Source organism: Crotalus tigris, unplaced genomic scaffold, assembly GCF_016545835.1.
Source record: "Crotalus tigris isolate CLP2741 ecotype Arizona unplaced genomic scaffold, ASM1654583v1 scf7180000019478.12717781048:2074007, whole genome shotgun sequence".
NCBI classification, from domain to species: Eukaryota; Metazoa; Chordata; class Lepidosauria; order Squamata; family Viperidae; genus Crotalus; species Crotalus tigris.
Genome location: NW_024097560.1, coordinates 392,120 through 407,534, shown reverse-complemented (window position 1 = coordinate 407,534; position 15,415 = coordinate 392,120). Strand labels below are relative to the sequence as shown.

Genomic DNA, 15,415 nt, shown 5'->3' with positions numbered 1-15,415 from the left:
GCAAGAAAATGTCTGCAGCTCAAGCCCTATTAGCCTTTGGCTGTGACGGCGCCTCCTACGCTGTGAGGTAAGTTGTACTCTTCAAAGTTTTAGGATATGGAGGGAGGTCGATGGTCCCCCTCCAAAAAAAATTGATGGTCCATTCTTCCTAGGTAAGTAGGGGGTAACACCTGCTTCTGAGGTAATAGTAACCATAGTGTATTGTGCATTCATAGGAGTAAAACGCCAGTGGCAGCTGAAGTAACACTGATTTTTTTTTTTGTCTCAAAGGCATGTACTACAGCATCTTAGAAGACAGAAGACTCAGTGTTGATGGTAAAAGTACCAGAAGAAGGAATGGAAATCAAGAAGAATATATAGATTTTATATCTTTCTTGCCTGGCATAAATTAAGCCCTGGCAATGGTTCTTAGAACCAGAAGGTAAATCTCAATAGCCTTTTTTAATGCTAGGCATGGCTGTTGATCGATTATAGATTTTATAGTTTTCTGCCTGGTGTAATTTTAGCCACGGTGATGGTTCTTAGAACCAGAAAGGAAATTACAACAGCCTTTTTAAATGACCAGTGTGGCTGTTGATTGATTATAGAGTTTATAGTTTTCTGCCTGGCATAATTTTAGCCATGGCGATGGTTCTTAGAACCAGAAAGGAAACCTCTCAGTGGACCTTTTTAATTCTAAGTGGGGCCATTGATGGATAATAGATATTATACCTTTCTTGCCTGGCATAATTCTGGCCATGGTGATGGTTCTTAGAACCAGAAAGAAAGCCTCAATGGCCCTTTTTAATGCTAGGTGTGGCCGTTGATCTAGAAAAGAATTTACAGCTTTAGAGTCCTGAGATTGAGGGGAGGAACATTTGCACGCCTGTTGCCAAATGTTCCTCAGAAGAGACACGGAGGAAGAAACAAAGGCGAAGAAAGAAAAAAGAAGAACCAAGACAGCAAGAAAATGTCTGCAGCTCAAGCCCTATTAGCCTTTGGCTGTGATGGCGCCTCCTACACTGTGAGGTAAGTTGTATTCTTCAAAGTTTCAGGATATGGAGGGAAGTGGATGGTCCATTCTTCCTAGGAAATTGATAGTCCATTCTTCCTTGGTAAGTAGGGGGTAACACCTGCATCTGAGGTAATAGTAACCACAGTGTATTGTGCATTCTTAGGAGTAAAACGCCAGTGGCAGCTGAAGTAACACTGACTTTTTTTTTGTCTCAAAGGTATGTACTACAGCATCTTAGAAGACAGAAGACTCAGTGTTGATGGTAAAAGTACAAGAAGAAGGAATGGAAATCAAGAAGAATATAATGTTGTAGATAATAGATTTTACATCTTTCTTGCCTGGCATAAATTAAGCCTTGGCAATGGTTATTAGAACCAGAAAGGAAACCTCAATAGCCTTTTTTAATGCTAGGCACGGCTGTTGATCAATAATAGATTTTATAGTTTTCTGCCTGGCGTACGTTTAGCCATGGTGATGGTTCTTAGAACCAGAAAGAAAATCTCAACGGCCTTTTTAAATGACCAGTGTGGCTGTTGATTGATTATAGATTTTATAGTTTTCTGCCTGGCATAATTCTGGCCATGGCGATGGTTCTTAGAACCAAAAGAAAACCTCAATGGCCCTTTTTAATGCTAGGTGTGGCTGTTGATTGATTATAGATTTTATATCTTTCTTGCCTGGCATAATTCTGGCCATGGTGATGGTTCTTAGAACCAGAAAGAAAGCCTCAACGGCGCTTTTTAATGCTAGGTGTGGCCGTTGATCTAGAAAAGATTTTATAGCTTTAGAGTCCCTGAGATTGAGGGGAGGAACATTTGCACGCCTGTTGCCAAATGTTCCTCAGAAGAGACACGGAGGAAGAAACAAAGGCGAAGAAAGAAAAAAGAAGAACCAAGACAGCAAGAAAATGTCTGCAGCTCAAGCCCTATTAGCCTTTGGCTGTGACGGCGCCTCCTACGCTGTGAGGTAAGTTGTACTCTTCAGAGTCTTAGGATATAGAGGGAGGTCGATGGTCCCCCCCCCCCCAAAAAAAATTGATGGTCCATTCTTCCTAGGTAAGTAGGGGGTAACACCTGCTTCTGAGGTAATAGTAACCACAGTGTATTGTGCATTCATAGGAGTAAAACTCCAGTGGCAGCTGAAGTAACGCTGATTTTTTTTTTTTTTTTTTTTTTTGTCTCAAAGGCATGTACTACAGCATCTTAGAAGACAGAAGACTCAGTTGTCAGCCTGCAGTGTTGATGGCGAAAAAGGAGGAAGAAGGAATGGAACGCAAGAATGAACATGATCTCCACCAAGAATGCTATTTTACCAATTATGTAAAAACTGACTTTAGAACAATCGCTGAAAATGTAAGCCACTTTCATGATCACACCACACTACACATTTTCATCCTATCTGTGGCCATTGCTACATAATAGAGATTCTAGTTTTCTTGCCTGTTGTATTTTTAGCCAATTCTAGATGTGTTCCATGATGTACATAAGATTCCGTACTTTTCTTCCCTCCTTACTGTTAGACCTAGCAATGGTTCTTAAAACCCAAAAGAAAATGTCTATGGCCCTTTCTATTGCTAGGCTTGGTCACTGATTATTAAGACACTAATTGGTATTCTGGCCTGGTGTAATGATAGCCATAGCTGTAGTTCTTAGAACTTGAGAAGGGCCACACAAGCATTCCACATGCCAACCCATCACGTAAACAATAGTGATGACTCATTTTTAGGGGTCTTTCAGTCCCTGAGCTTCCCCTGTGTGACACTCACACTGAATGCATGTGGATAATTATCGGCTCCCAGACTCACTCAGTCCATGAGCAGATACTCTGTGAGACTCACACTAGAAGTCTCTCTCTTTCAGTCCCTGAGTTGGCAGCGAGGGCGAATCACACTGGAAGTGTCAACAGCCCTCAGCTGAAAGCCTCTTCCAATCCCTGAGGCTCCCCAACTGAGTCTCAAACTGGAAGGGAATCCTTTTGGATCACATCCTTCACTGGCCAATGATGATCATGATCAGTGCAGTCCGTGAAACCAGAGAGACAAAAGAGCTGCACTATTCCTGATTCCATCTGCGCCGACCCCCATGTTTAGGCATGGACCCTTGGCCACAGTTCCTTCGCCCCCTGCCACTCACCTCAGCCCATTTACAGCCAGCTTTCCTCCTCCCCTGCCCTCCCGCAGCCATTCTCCACGGCCAGTGGGCCCTTGGCCCTCTGCCCGTCGTCCTTCGGCCCGGCCAATTCACCCAGACACCCTTTGTCCTGGGCCTTTGGCTGTACGGGACAAATAGCCCCCAGCCATGGGGCTGCGGGGGCAGCGTGCGATGAGCAACCCCAGGGGCTGGGGGGGGCAGCTGTGATGCAAGATTTTTTTTAAAAAGTGCTCTGCTCTGCAAGTTTTGGGGCCTTGCAGCTCTGTCACCAGAATCGGAAGGTGGGGGACTGGCAGCAGAAGTAGCAGCCACCGGGGCCACTGGGGGGGGGGCAGTCAGACAAGAGCGTGTTGGGGGAACGAGAGAGGGAGGGAGGGGCACCTCAAGGGGGCTTCATGAAGACAGCTTGACTCGCAACTCAAACGAAAGAGGGGAGGGGGAGCAAGGCCGGAGCAGCTTCTGCCATAGCCAGGGGGCTGGGTTAGGGGGGCGCATAAGCAAACAGAGGGCTGTTGTGTTGCTGGAACTGGAGCGTCATGGGAGGGAAGGGTGGGCAAATGGCATGGGCTTCGGGGTTGGAACTGTGACCCGTCGTCGTGGGAGGAAAGGGTGGGCAAATGGCATGGGCTTGGGGGGTCGTGGGAGGGAAGCATGGGTAAATGGCATGGGCTTCGGGGTTGGAACTGTGACCCGTCGTCGTGGGAGGAAAGGGTGGGCAAATGGCATGGGCTTGGGGGGTCGTGGGAGGGAAGCATGGGTAAATGGCATGGGCTTCAGGGTTGGAACTGTGACCCGTCGTGGGAGGGAAGGGTGGGCAATGGCAAGGGCTGGGGGGTTGTGGGAGGGAAGGGTGGGCAAATGGCATGGGCTTGGGGGTTGGAACTGTGACCCGTCGTAGTGGGAGGGAAGGGTGGGCAAATGGCATGGGCTTGGGGGTTGTGGGAGGGAAGGGTGGGCAAATGGCATGGGCTTGGGGGTTGGAACTGTGACCCGTCGTTGTGGGAGGGAAGGGCGGGCAAATGGCATGGACTTGGGGGTTGGAATTGTGACCCGTCGTGGGAGGGAAGGGTGGGTAGAAGCCACACTGGTCTTGCTGTTTGCCTGTGCACCCCCCTAACCCACCCCCTGGCTATGGCAGAAGCTGCTCTGGCCTTGCTCCCCCTCCCCTCTTTCGTTTGAGTTGCGAGTCAAGCTGTCTTCATGAAGCCCCCTTGAGGTGCCCCTCCCTCCCTCCCTCGTTCCCCCAACACGCTCTTGTCTGACTGCCCCCCCCCCCAGTGGCCCTAGTGGCTGCTACTTCTGCTGCCAGTCCCCCTCCTTCCGATTCTGGTGACACAGCTGCAAGACCCCAAAACATACAGAGCAGCCACAGCACTTTAAAAAATCTTGCATCACAGCTGCCCCCCCCAGCCCCTGGGGTTGCTCATCGCACACTGCCCCCACAGCCCCATGGCTAGGGGCTATTTGTCCCATACAACGAAAGACCCAGGACAGACGGTATCTGGGTGAATTGGCCGGACTGAAGGGCGAGGGGCAGAGGGCCAAGGGCCCACTGGCCGTGGAGAATGGCTGCAGGAGGGCAGCGGAGGACGAAAGCTGCCTGTAAATGGGCTGAGGTCAGGGGCCGGGGGCAAAGGAGGTGCGGCCAAGGGTCCACACCTAAACATCCCATTCCCTTCCTGATGGGGCCTTTCAGTCCCTGAGTTACCACTCTGAAACTCACACTGAATGAGTAGGCAGCCAGTCAGCTCCCAGGCTCCTTCAGACTCTGAACACACACTCTGTGAGACTCACCCTGGGAGGGAGACCCTTTCAGTCTCTGGGTGAGCAGCCAGGGCGAATCACACTGGAGGAGTCAACAACGCTCAAGCCTCCTCCAGTGCCCTAGCTGAGTCTCAAGCTGGAAGGGAATCCTTTTGAATTGCTTCCCTGAGAAATAATGTCAGCTGCATCCAGATCTCTTAGAACCAAAAGTAAACCTGGTGACACAGTTTAACATGAGATATTGCCATCTCAATAAATTAATAACTAGCTTTTTGCTAGGGTGAGACATTATGTCCTTGAACTGGAAGATAAATCTGTGTGACCCTTTTAAATTCTAGATGTGGCCATTGAAACCCTGAGTAGATTTCTTGCCTGGCTTAATTTAGGCACGATGGTCGTTCTTAGAACCAGAAAGCATCTCAATGGCCCTTTTTAATGCTGGGTGTGCCGGTGATTGATAATAGATTTTACAGTTTTCTGCCTGGCGTAAAGTTAGCCATGGCAATGGTTCTTAGAACCAGGAAGAAAACCTCATTGGCCCTTTTAAATGATCAATGTATGGCCAGTGCTTAGTAATAAATTTTATAGTTTTCTGCCTGGCGTAAAGTTAGCCATGGCGATGGTTCTTAGAACCAGGAAGAAAACCTCAACGGCCCTTTTAAATGACCAGTGTGGCCAGTGGCTGTTAATGGGATATAGATTTCATAGTTTTCTGCCTGGCATAAATTTAGCCCTGGCAATGGTTCTTAGAACCAAAATTAAAGCCTCATTGGCCCTCTTAAGTGACCAATGTGGCCAGTGCTTGGTAATGGATTTTATAGTTTTCTGCCTGGCGTAAATTTAATCCTGGCAGTGGTTCTTAGAACCAGAAAGAAAATCTCAGTGGCCCTTTTTAATGTCTGGTGTGGCCAGTGATTGATAAAAGATTTCTATTTGGAATAACTTTATCCACGGCTGTTATTTAAAATGTGTAAGTTATGTTTTGACTGATAAATGTTAAACATGACACACAGTATGGGGGTCACCTCAAGAATTTTGATTTCTTTTGTCACACACATTTGTCTTTTTGTTCCTGAAATTTCTGTTTGACATGTATTTTTTGTAATACAACTGAGTTTTACTCCTGATTTACTTGTTAAGTAGTTGTGATGCTTATGGTAGACAAGTTTTATCTTTTGCCTGTTTTTATGTATTCTTTCTTATCACCATCTCTTCACCAAGAGATACCTGTTGTGATATTTATGTATTTGAACACTGAAGTTGTTTTCTTTCTTCCAAGAAAAATCTTTTGATGACAACTATGGTTCCTTTTACACACCTCACCTTTTTTCAAAAATGTCGTTTTAAATTAGTGAACTATTTAACCCATGGTGTTTTACCATTGCTTTTGTAATTTTTGTGTGACTTTTTATCCTTAAAATATTGGATTATGCTTTTATGTATTTTATCTGTAAGACTATTATGTTTTGAATTGTTGTACAAACTGTTGCAACTGGGTAATGCTTGGAAGATATGATGCAGAACAATAAAGTATTTTTCGTGTCTTCCTTCACTATATTTGGGATCCTGCAGTCAGGAGCTTGGACCTGTTGGACACCTTGTGCTCCTGCCCTTTGCGAAGTCACCGAGGATCATCTTTTGTAAGGATTTGGGGGTTTGATATATTCAGAAATGTCCTGTTCTACCAAAATAAACTTCCAATGAAGTTTTTTGTGCTTTACATAACATTTTAGATCTCTCTCTCTCTCTCTCTCTCTCTCTCTCTCTCTCTCTCTCACACACACACACACACACACACACACACCTATTATCTATCTCACCTATTAATCATCTATATCAGACATATCAAACACAAGGCCCCGGGGGCCGGATGTGGCCTGCAAAGCCATCCTGGAAACAGGGACCGGCCCCTGCTGCCTTGGCCCTGGCCCAGGCCAGCCAGGAGCCAATGTACAATTTTGTGGTGGCCATCTTGGCACTTGCTCCGGTGGACCATGCCTTGGCACTTGCCCCGGTCCCACCCTCTTCTGCCAGAGACCCTCAGATCTGTCCCATTCCTGCCCAGGCCCCCATAGGCACCCTTGACACGAATGATGTAGAACTGGCCACGCCCACCCAGTAGGCCACACCCACTCCATCCATGCCCACCCAGTAGGCTGCACCCGCTCTGGCCACCCCCCCCATCCCCCCAGAGCAACTGCAATGCTGATGCGGCCCTCAGTGAAATTGAGTTTGACACCCCTGGTCTAGGGTTTCCTGCCTGGGCAGGGGGTTGGACTAGAAGACCTCCAAGGTCCCATCCAACTACTCTACTCCCATTCCCATTCTACATAAAGCAGTATTTCTCACCCGTAGCAACTTAAGGATGAGGAAGCCAGTTTCACTTAACTGGGTTACTAACTTATCAACTACAGTGATTCTTAACGACGGTTGCAAAAAGAAGTGGTAAAATGGGGCTAAACTCACAAGAGTTGTCTCACTTAGCCACCAAAAAATTGGGCTCAACTGCGGTCCTAAAGCGAGGCCTGCTTGTCCATGCCGGAAATATGCAATTCTGTGTTAGGGTGCTATGATGCAATGCAAAGAACAGCCGACATCAACTTGTTTTCCGTTTATTTTTAAGATAGCAAAAGGAGAAAGAACTACAGTGAGCCCGTCACCCAGGACAGATTGGTGAGAATTTGCCATTTGTGGCCAAATTTCAGTGCAATTAATCATTAGCTAAATTATCTAGTACAATTTATCAGCGGGCTTCACAGTGTAGGAGAAAAGAGTGTGCCTCCACAGTAAAGGTTACATTATTTACTTCAGTTTGCAAAATCTTGATTTCTGCTTCCTTGTTCAGTAGGGTATTGCTCTTAATATGCAAATAAAGCAGCAATATCTGCAGAGACCCATTCCCACAGAAGCACACTGAAAACATTGCCCTAGGGCAGGGGTAGGCAACTATGGCTAGCTTAGGAATTCTGGGAGTTGAAGTCCACGAGTCATAAAAGCCAAGGTTGCCTACCCCTGCTCTAGGGCAGGGCAAATCATAACCCCCCCCCCAAAATTAAATTGACTAATCCATCAGGTTAAACGAGATCAAGCTGTTTTGTTATCAAATTGGCCTACAAGATACCCTGAATTGACACAATCTGTACAACATGACACTCACCAGTACTGACCTAAGAAGGCACGCTCTGGTTTTGACTTGTCTGTAACCTGAAATTCTTAAAAAGTATTTTTTGGGGGTGCACTTGGGGTGAGATGAGAAGACAGATCTCATGTAACAACATATAATGGTTTTAGTTCATAGTTGGTCAGTTCAAACCTGTTTAGTTCATTTGGACTGTTAGAAATAATTTGATTTGAATTGAGTAAAATCTCTTCAGTTCCCCCCCCTCCAGTAGATTGAATTATATTTTCTACACCTCCCACTAGCGAGTATTAAAAAGTGCAGCAAAGTAAAAGATGCCCAGAGCAATATTTTTGGGGTGCCCACATCTGGGGAAGAGGGAATGATGCCCCCAAAACTTCCATTGGCTGTGAAGAAAAATCCCCAAACTTTTAAAAAAGGTTCTCAGGATACTTCTCTGGAGATTTTCAGAGCACCTGAAAACTTTGGTGAAGAAAGAAGCTTCAGGTAGCCAGGTTGGCATACAAAAGTATGTGAAACTCCTGTCCCCACTTTTAATTCAGCAATTATTGATACATAGGGTGGTTTTCTGGGTCTCTGTCTCTTTAGAGATGTTAAAAATGAAAATAAATGGTGCACCCTTGACTTAAGTGGAGTGCAGAACCAGGAATATGATTTAAAAATACGTAAGTGAAAGGAGGATCGCCCCCTTGAACCATCAACCTTTTAGGGTGTTTTCATTCTTATTTGTGTTCAACAGGAAGAAATAAACATTAAAGAACTGAATAAGGTAAGCTTGTAAAGGTAAATAAAAATCCACTAAAAAGAGGAAAACAAATAATAAACACTTTTATGGGCATTCCAATGAAGCGACAGGTTGAGTTACCAAAATGGATGAAGTTTATTTTAACAAAACAGTACACATTTACTCCCAAGAAATGGTGAAATATTACAACAATGCTACATGCGAGAAGCGCCCCCCTCCTCCAAACATATAACCAAGGAATAAAGTTTTGAGAGGGTGCAGAAAAGAAACTTTATGAAAACATTGAACACTATTCACACCAGAGCGCCAGGCCGGGTCCAGCATAACCTGTTGCCAAGCTGAGTCATTGAATGGGAGCCAAATCAGAGTTTGAAGCAGAAAAATCAGAGAAAAGGCATTTTTAATAATAATTTTTCTAGAAAAGAGACAAAGCTTAATCAAGACTAATTGGGATTATGCTTTGGCTCGGCTGTTCTCTGCTTGGCAATGGCTCATCTCGCTACATTTGATATCCACAGCAGGATTCCAAAGGAAAGTCACTCACGCATTACGCTTTGTAAAAAGGACTGAATTCTCCAGATATACTCTCAACAGCTGCCTGTCAGCTGTCTGAAGCAGCACACTTACGTTTCAAAAACACGCACGCTAAACACTGCACTCAAAACTCAGAAGTTGGGGGAAGAAACGCTGGGAAAAGCTCCCCCCCCCCCCAAAAACCCCTCCTGTCAGTTCCTGGAGGTGTCTGGGCCTCTTAAAGGCTCAGAATAAAGGCCTCTTCCACAAAAGGAGAGAAAAGTAGCCCACCTCACACGCCGCTGGGGATAAAGCGTAATTACTTCAGCAACGATTTGCAAGGCATGTTTGGAAAAAGGCTTAGGATTTCTTTGAAGGGTCTAACTTTAGAAAGGATTCAAAATTACAACTGGAGCCTGGAGTCTCTTTGCTCCCCCCCAAAAACCCCCAAAACACAAGTCACCCGGCCTCTACAGTCAATAAATAGCCTGACAAGCATGATGTAGAAACAGAAGGTTCTTCTTTTTTAATGGTTCTAGTCCTCAGCCTGGCCCTCAATCCTGTCCTGGCCAAGGAAGATGAGGACAGCAACCTCCCCCTGTAGGTCAAGCGCCGCCTCGTGCGTCCACGGCTGCCTCACTGCCCACGGAACCACTGCTCCTGGTCGACCCACAGGGCTGCCTCGCTATCACTGCCTTCAAGGTCTCCTTCCTCTCCGCTGCCCTCCATGTCGTCCACATCCTCCTCCTGGGTCGCGTCAGTGGGGCTTTCTTCTTTCTCCATCTTCTGCATGCCTTCCAGCGACTTCTGATCATTGGGATCCAAACTGGGGGGGGAGGGGAGACAGAAAGATCACGGCCTTGAGGACCATTCGCCTGGCCTGCCCTCTTCTCAAGGCACCCTTGACAGATTGTTTGGGGGGAGGGGTGGGTGTGATGTGCTGGGAGGTTCAAATGCAGAAATAAACCTTTGAGGGTTTCAATTTCTACCCTATTAAAAATGGAAGTGTTTTAAGTTCAAGTTGAAAAAAAAACAACAGCTGCGATTATTATTAATCCAAGTGAATCAGTCTCTCTGAAAGGAGAATCTGGACTCCCCCCCCTAAAAGGTGGGAAAAGGGGGGGCTGAACTGACCCCCCCAAAGGAATTTGACAAGTGTGAGTTTTTTCAAATGGTAACGTAAGTCAAAGACCATTGTACTTTAACTGGGAACAAGGAAGGCACCAGACACCGTTTTTAAGAGGCTGAGGCCTTTCTGCAGGGGTGGCCGTGAGAAAGAGAGACAGAACAGCCTAAGGGAGAGCAGAGGAGGAGGAGAACGAGGCAGAAACCGACGGGGTCTGGAAAGGCTACCTTAAGGCGATGCTGTACTGGTCCATGGCTTCCTGATATTCATTGACTGCCACTAGGAAATCCCCCAACATCCGATGCAGGATGCAGTCGCTCTGGTTGGCCAAGGCGTTGCGGAGCAGAGCGATCCCGTCATCGTACTTCTGTTCTCGGCCTGTGAAAGCAGCCATTTGTAAGAGCCAGTTTGGGGGGAGGGGTTAAAGTACCAGACTGGGAAGCAAGGAGACGGTGAGTTCAAGTCCTGATTTTGCCATGAAAGCCGGTTGGGTGACTTTGGGCCAATCACCAGGAGATGGTGAGTTCTAGTTCTATCTTAGGCGTGAGAATTGGCTGGGTGACTTTGGGCCAGGAGACGAGTTCTAGTTCTGGCTTAGCCATGAAAGCTGGCTAGGTGACTTTGGGCCAGTCCCTCTTTCCCAGACCAATCTACCTCACAGGATTATTGTTATGGGGAAGAGAGGAGGAGGAAGGAGTAGTGTATGTGCTCAAGTTATTTATAAATGTAATAAAGACGGGATATAAATATGTCAACCAACCAACAAGAAAACCTCGATGCAAATTCCTGCTTCTGCAAATCTGCTCCCTTCCCCTTCCAAAAATGGTCCGGCTCCCTTAAACGGGCTGGATTTCACCCGTTCAGTGCCCGAGAGGGGGAAGCTGACTGACTCACTGAGCAGCTCGGCCTTCTTGACCACGGCTTTGATGTAATCCGGGCGTTGCATCAGGGCCTTGTCCAGCAAGGTCTTGGCCTTCTCCTGGGCCACGGGGTCCTCCAGACAAACGGTGGCCAGGAGCGTCAGCGTCTGAGCGTTGGCTCCCAGGGTCTTGTAGACGTTGTTGGCCATCACGGTGGCCTCGCGGAGGCCGTTGGAGGCCAGGTAGCATTCGATGAGGCCTGAAGGGCAAAAGAGGCCGATGGAGAAGCAGCAAAGGAGGGTTCAGCACAAGGAGTAGAAAGCTCCAAGCTTCAGAGGGGTCTCAAAGATGTTTCCAAAAGGCAACTGGACTTCCTTGGGAGTTTTTTTCCTTGAAAATGTTCTGCTCCCCATCCAAGAAGCTTCTTCAGTTCTTGAAGAAGTTTCTGGGATGAGAAGCGAAACGTTTCCAAGGGGAAAAAAACCCAAGGAAGTCCCATTGCCTTGTTCGGACAACCATGACCTGGATGATTGAGAACCCCCAGAAACCTCCAGAGATGCCCCAGAAGGAAACCGAACCGAACCAAACTGTCCCAGCCGCTGGGGATATTCAGGCTGTCAAAAGATTCGCCCCGCGCTGTCGCTCACCTTCGTAGCAGTCCAGCCGGCACGGGGCCAGCCGGATGGCTTCGCGGAAGTGGATGATGGCCTCTTGCACTCTGCCCATGTTCCGCAGGGCGGCCCCTTTCAACAGCAGGGCCTGCACGCTGTTGCTGTTCAGCTGGATGGCTTTGGCCCCCAGGTACAAGGCACGAGAGTAGCGCTTGCTGTAGAAGCTGTGGCAGCTGCGGAAAGGAGGAACAGGCGGTCCTCAAGACGGAGCTCGGATGGATTCTGAACACTTTGAGGACAGGAGGGGAATGGTGGCTGTTACCCTGAGACCACCCAGGGCTCTGCGTGCTGGTCAGAGATGTTGAACAGCCGGCATCCGAGGTTTTCCACGTCCTCCAGGCGACCCTCCCGAGCCAGTAAGTAACCATAGACATCCATTCCTAAGAAAGAGAAAGGAAAGAAAAATAAACTTCGGAAGAACAAGAAAACTACTAAAAAACCCTATTTAATCTGGAGAGATCCCAGGATGCAAATCCATCCATCTCTTACAACAAAGGTGCTCGAATATGGCTAAGATTATTTCTCTTTTTTTTCTTCCAATCATATATCTGGAAATGCTGGCAAAGGGTTTGGAGAGCCCCTTCACTGGTACGCCAATTTGCAAAACTATAAAACTGGAAATCTCTTTTATTGTAATTTAGTTTTTAAATGGAAAACATTAAAATTGAATCCTATTCATTATCTCTGAATATTCCTGCCCAACACAAAATGTAAAAAGCCTTTGATGTTTTGTACAGTAGCAGCGCATAGATTTCCCCTTGCTGCTTATGTTATCAGTGTTCAACTGTACATTTTTTTTGATCAATTAACAACTGAGATTTAACCATTTGCCTAATTTTAGTGAACCCGCGAGCATCTTCGCGGTCGCTATAAATTTATTGCTTTTGTTTCATTATAGCAGCAATCTTTCCTGGGAATCAAGACCCAGGGATTGAAGAGTGGCTGATTTCTAAGGCTTAAAATTGCAAATTGAATGAAGGATTCAAATAGTTGTCCCTATTTTCTGGAGACTTACCTTTTATTAAATAGGGATCCAGCATTTGGGCCTGTTCAAATTTTAGAATGGCGTTCTTGTTATCCCCGGCTCTAAAGTACAGGTCTGCTAAACTGCCCAATATATCCACATTGTCTCTCAGGAGTGACTTTTTCTCCAGTGAGCTTTTGGGAAAAAACAGAAATGGAAAAATCAGAATTTGCTGTAACACACTATTCTGGAGTATGCGTCTACAACAAATGCAGGGAAATTCTGTAATCTGGAAAAAGGTAAAATGCACTCTAGATTTTACAGTTTGCATTTTGACTCCCAGAACTTCTCCGAGCCAATCAGTTTAAACCACCGGCAACGGTGCCGCTCCATGGGAATGCTCACCAGATTGTGTTGATTGCTCTGGTATTATCGCCTGTGTGCACAAACGCGTACGCTTTGATCCACACCGAAAGCCAATCCAGATTCGAGATGCTCTGAATCACGTTCATGGTCAAGGAAGCCACTTCTGCACCCTTCACCGAGAGCGACAACAAACCTAGATGAGGACAGACTCTTATAATTTCCAGGCTGACAAAAGCAGGCTGAACGCAACCAGACCAGGTTTGAGAGTTTAATGGGAGCTGAAGTCCAGCCAGACCTTGACGTCAAACTAGCCAACTTTACTCCTTGCCAACAGCGACAAGCAACAGGGAGAGCTACCTAGAATGGCATCGAGAGCCAGTGGGCACTGCCTCAAAACCTCCTTGTAACTGGTCACCGAGGAACGTTCTTGGCCCGTCTTCTTGTACAGGCTGGCCAGCATCATGTTGATCTGCAACAGACAGGCGAGAGCAACTGCAGCAAAGCTCTCGACCAGAAGCCCTTGAGTGTGAGCATCTCAGGCATCAGGGAAAAAAATCCTTCCCGGGTTCAATCCATGGAGAGGAACTTACCTTGGGGGTCCTCTGTCTGGAAGGGATGCCATCCAGGACGGCAATGGCGTCTTTGTCTTGCTTTAACATGGTGTAGCATTCGGCCATTTTGTATTTCACTTCGATTTCAGAAGGCAGACACTAGAAAAAAGGGGTGTATTTAATGGTTTTGTGGCTCCCGCAGCATCAAGATTTGCCCTCTGTTTAAAGGGTCTCCTGCTTGAGTAGGGGGCTGAATTAGAAGACCTAAAAGGTCCCTTCCAGCTCTTATTGTAAGTGGAGGAAGGGGGTCAACCTCCTAAGTAATCGTGATTAGAAGCAGGCTGATGGGCCATGCACCCACCTGGCTCTGGGGAGTGGAGGCTGTGCTGCCGGGGGAGGGTCGCACTTTGGAGGTCTTGCTCAAGGCCTTCTTCTGCTGCAGGGCCATGGTGTACTTGCTGACCGCGTTGCGGTACTCCTTATCGTGGAACAGGGAGTCCGCATGGTGAACCAGCAGCTGGTACTTCTGCGAGGGGGAGAACAGCTCCCTGCAAGAGAGACCAGAAGGACCTGGAGTCAGAGTCAGCCTTCCCCTGCACACCCCCCTGCAAGGTAGGCCAAACTCAGAGAAAATACAGCAGGACCAGCCTCTGGGAGGCAAACCCTACCGCAAACATTGGCAAGGTCAGGTTTCCCCCACCCAGCTACATCATCCTTCAGCTACATCATCCCCAGCCCCAACACCCACCTTCTGGCCAGATTTGGGATCCTAGATATGCCTAGATTCCCTATCCCATCCTCCTGAGCCAGCCTCCCATAGAGTCTAGAGCAGTGCTTCTCAACCTTGGCAGTTTGAAGATGAAGGAACTACAACTCTCAGAATCCGCCAGCCAGGAATTCTGGGAGTTGTAGTTCCTCCCCATCTTCAAGCTGCCAAGGCTGAGGAGCGCTAAGGAGCCCATCATCGCCAGCCCTAGTGAAGGGGAGACCGTGGGCTGCGGTCTCCTGCCGATCGCTGCATGGCCTCCTTTCCCCGCTTGCGCTGCTTCGCTTCCGGGGCCCCGCCTCACTCACGGGTTGTTGCCGCTCATGGTGAGCAGGAGGCCGCTGAGCAGCCGCACGTTGGAATGGAGCCCGGCGGCCGCCATCTCCCGTACATGGTCCACCACGCTCATGGCGGCGGAGAAGCGAAGCGGCGGCGGCGACAAGACCCTAAAATGGCGCCTCTTCGCCGGGTCCTCGCGCCGAGGGCGGCCGTGACGCCAGCCGCCACGCCCCCTCGTTGGGGTTGTCTAACTCACGCCTGTCAGAAAAAAAACCTCCAAAACCAGCCGCTTTTTCCAGAGGAAAAAGCGCCACCGCTCCGCGGATTTACTCTCCTCTTCTAGAACGTATATATACCAGTGTACAGTCTTTATCGTTTCTATAATTTGGGAAAGGTTTACAACAGGCACTGAGCTAGACAGCTTGCAAACGGAAGACCGGGACATTCTGAGCATGCGCGGAACAGAACCCACTTCCTTCGCCAGCCGGGCGCCCCCAGCACTATAGCGAAAAGCCCTTCAGCCTCTA

General features: G+C 47.7%; 1 protein-coding gene across 1 annotated transcript; it reads right to left on the bottom strand.

Annotated features, from left to right (window-relative positions):
• Positions 1–8,903: 8,903 nt before the first annotated feature.
• Positions 8,904–15,093, bottom strand: ANAPC7 (anaphase promoting complex subunit 7). The gene is made up of 11 exons (XM_039362665.1): positions 14,918–15,093; positions 14,205–14,391; positions 13,883–14,002; positions 13,650–13,761; positions 13,332–13,485; positions 12,978–13,120; positions 12,225–12,342; positions 11,939–12,135; positions 11,326–11,550; positions 10,659–10,809; positions 8,904–10,131 (listed from the first exon to the last, which is right to left on the bottom strand). Exons 1-11 carry the CDS (start codon positions 15,016–15,018, stop codon positions 9,942–9,944), a joined length of 1,698 nt encoding a protein of 565 aa, XP_039218599.1. The 5' UTR covers positions 15,019–15,093; the 3' UTR covers positions 8,904–9,941.
• Between the last annotated feature and the right edge of the window lie 322 nt (positions 15,094–15,415).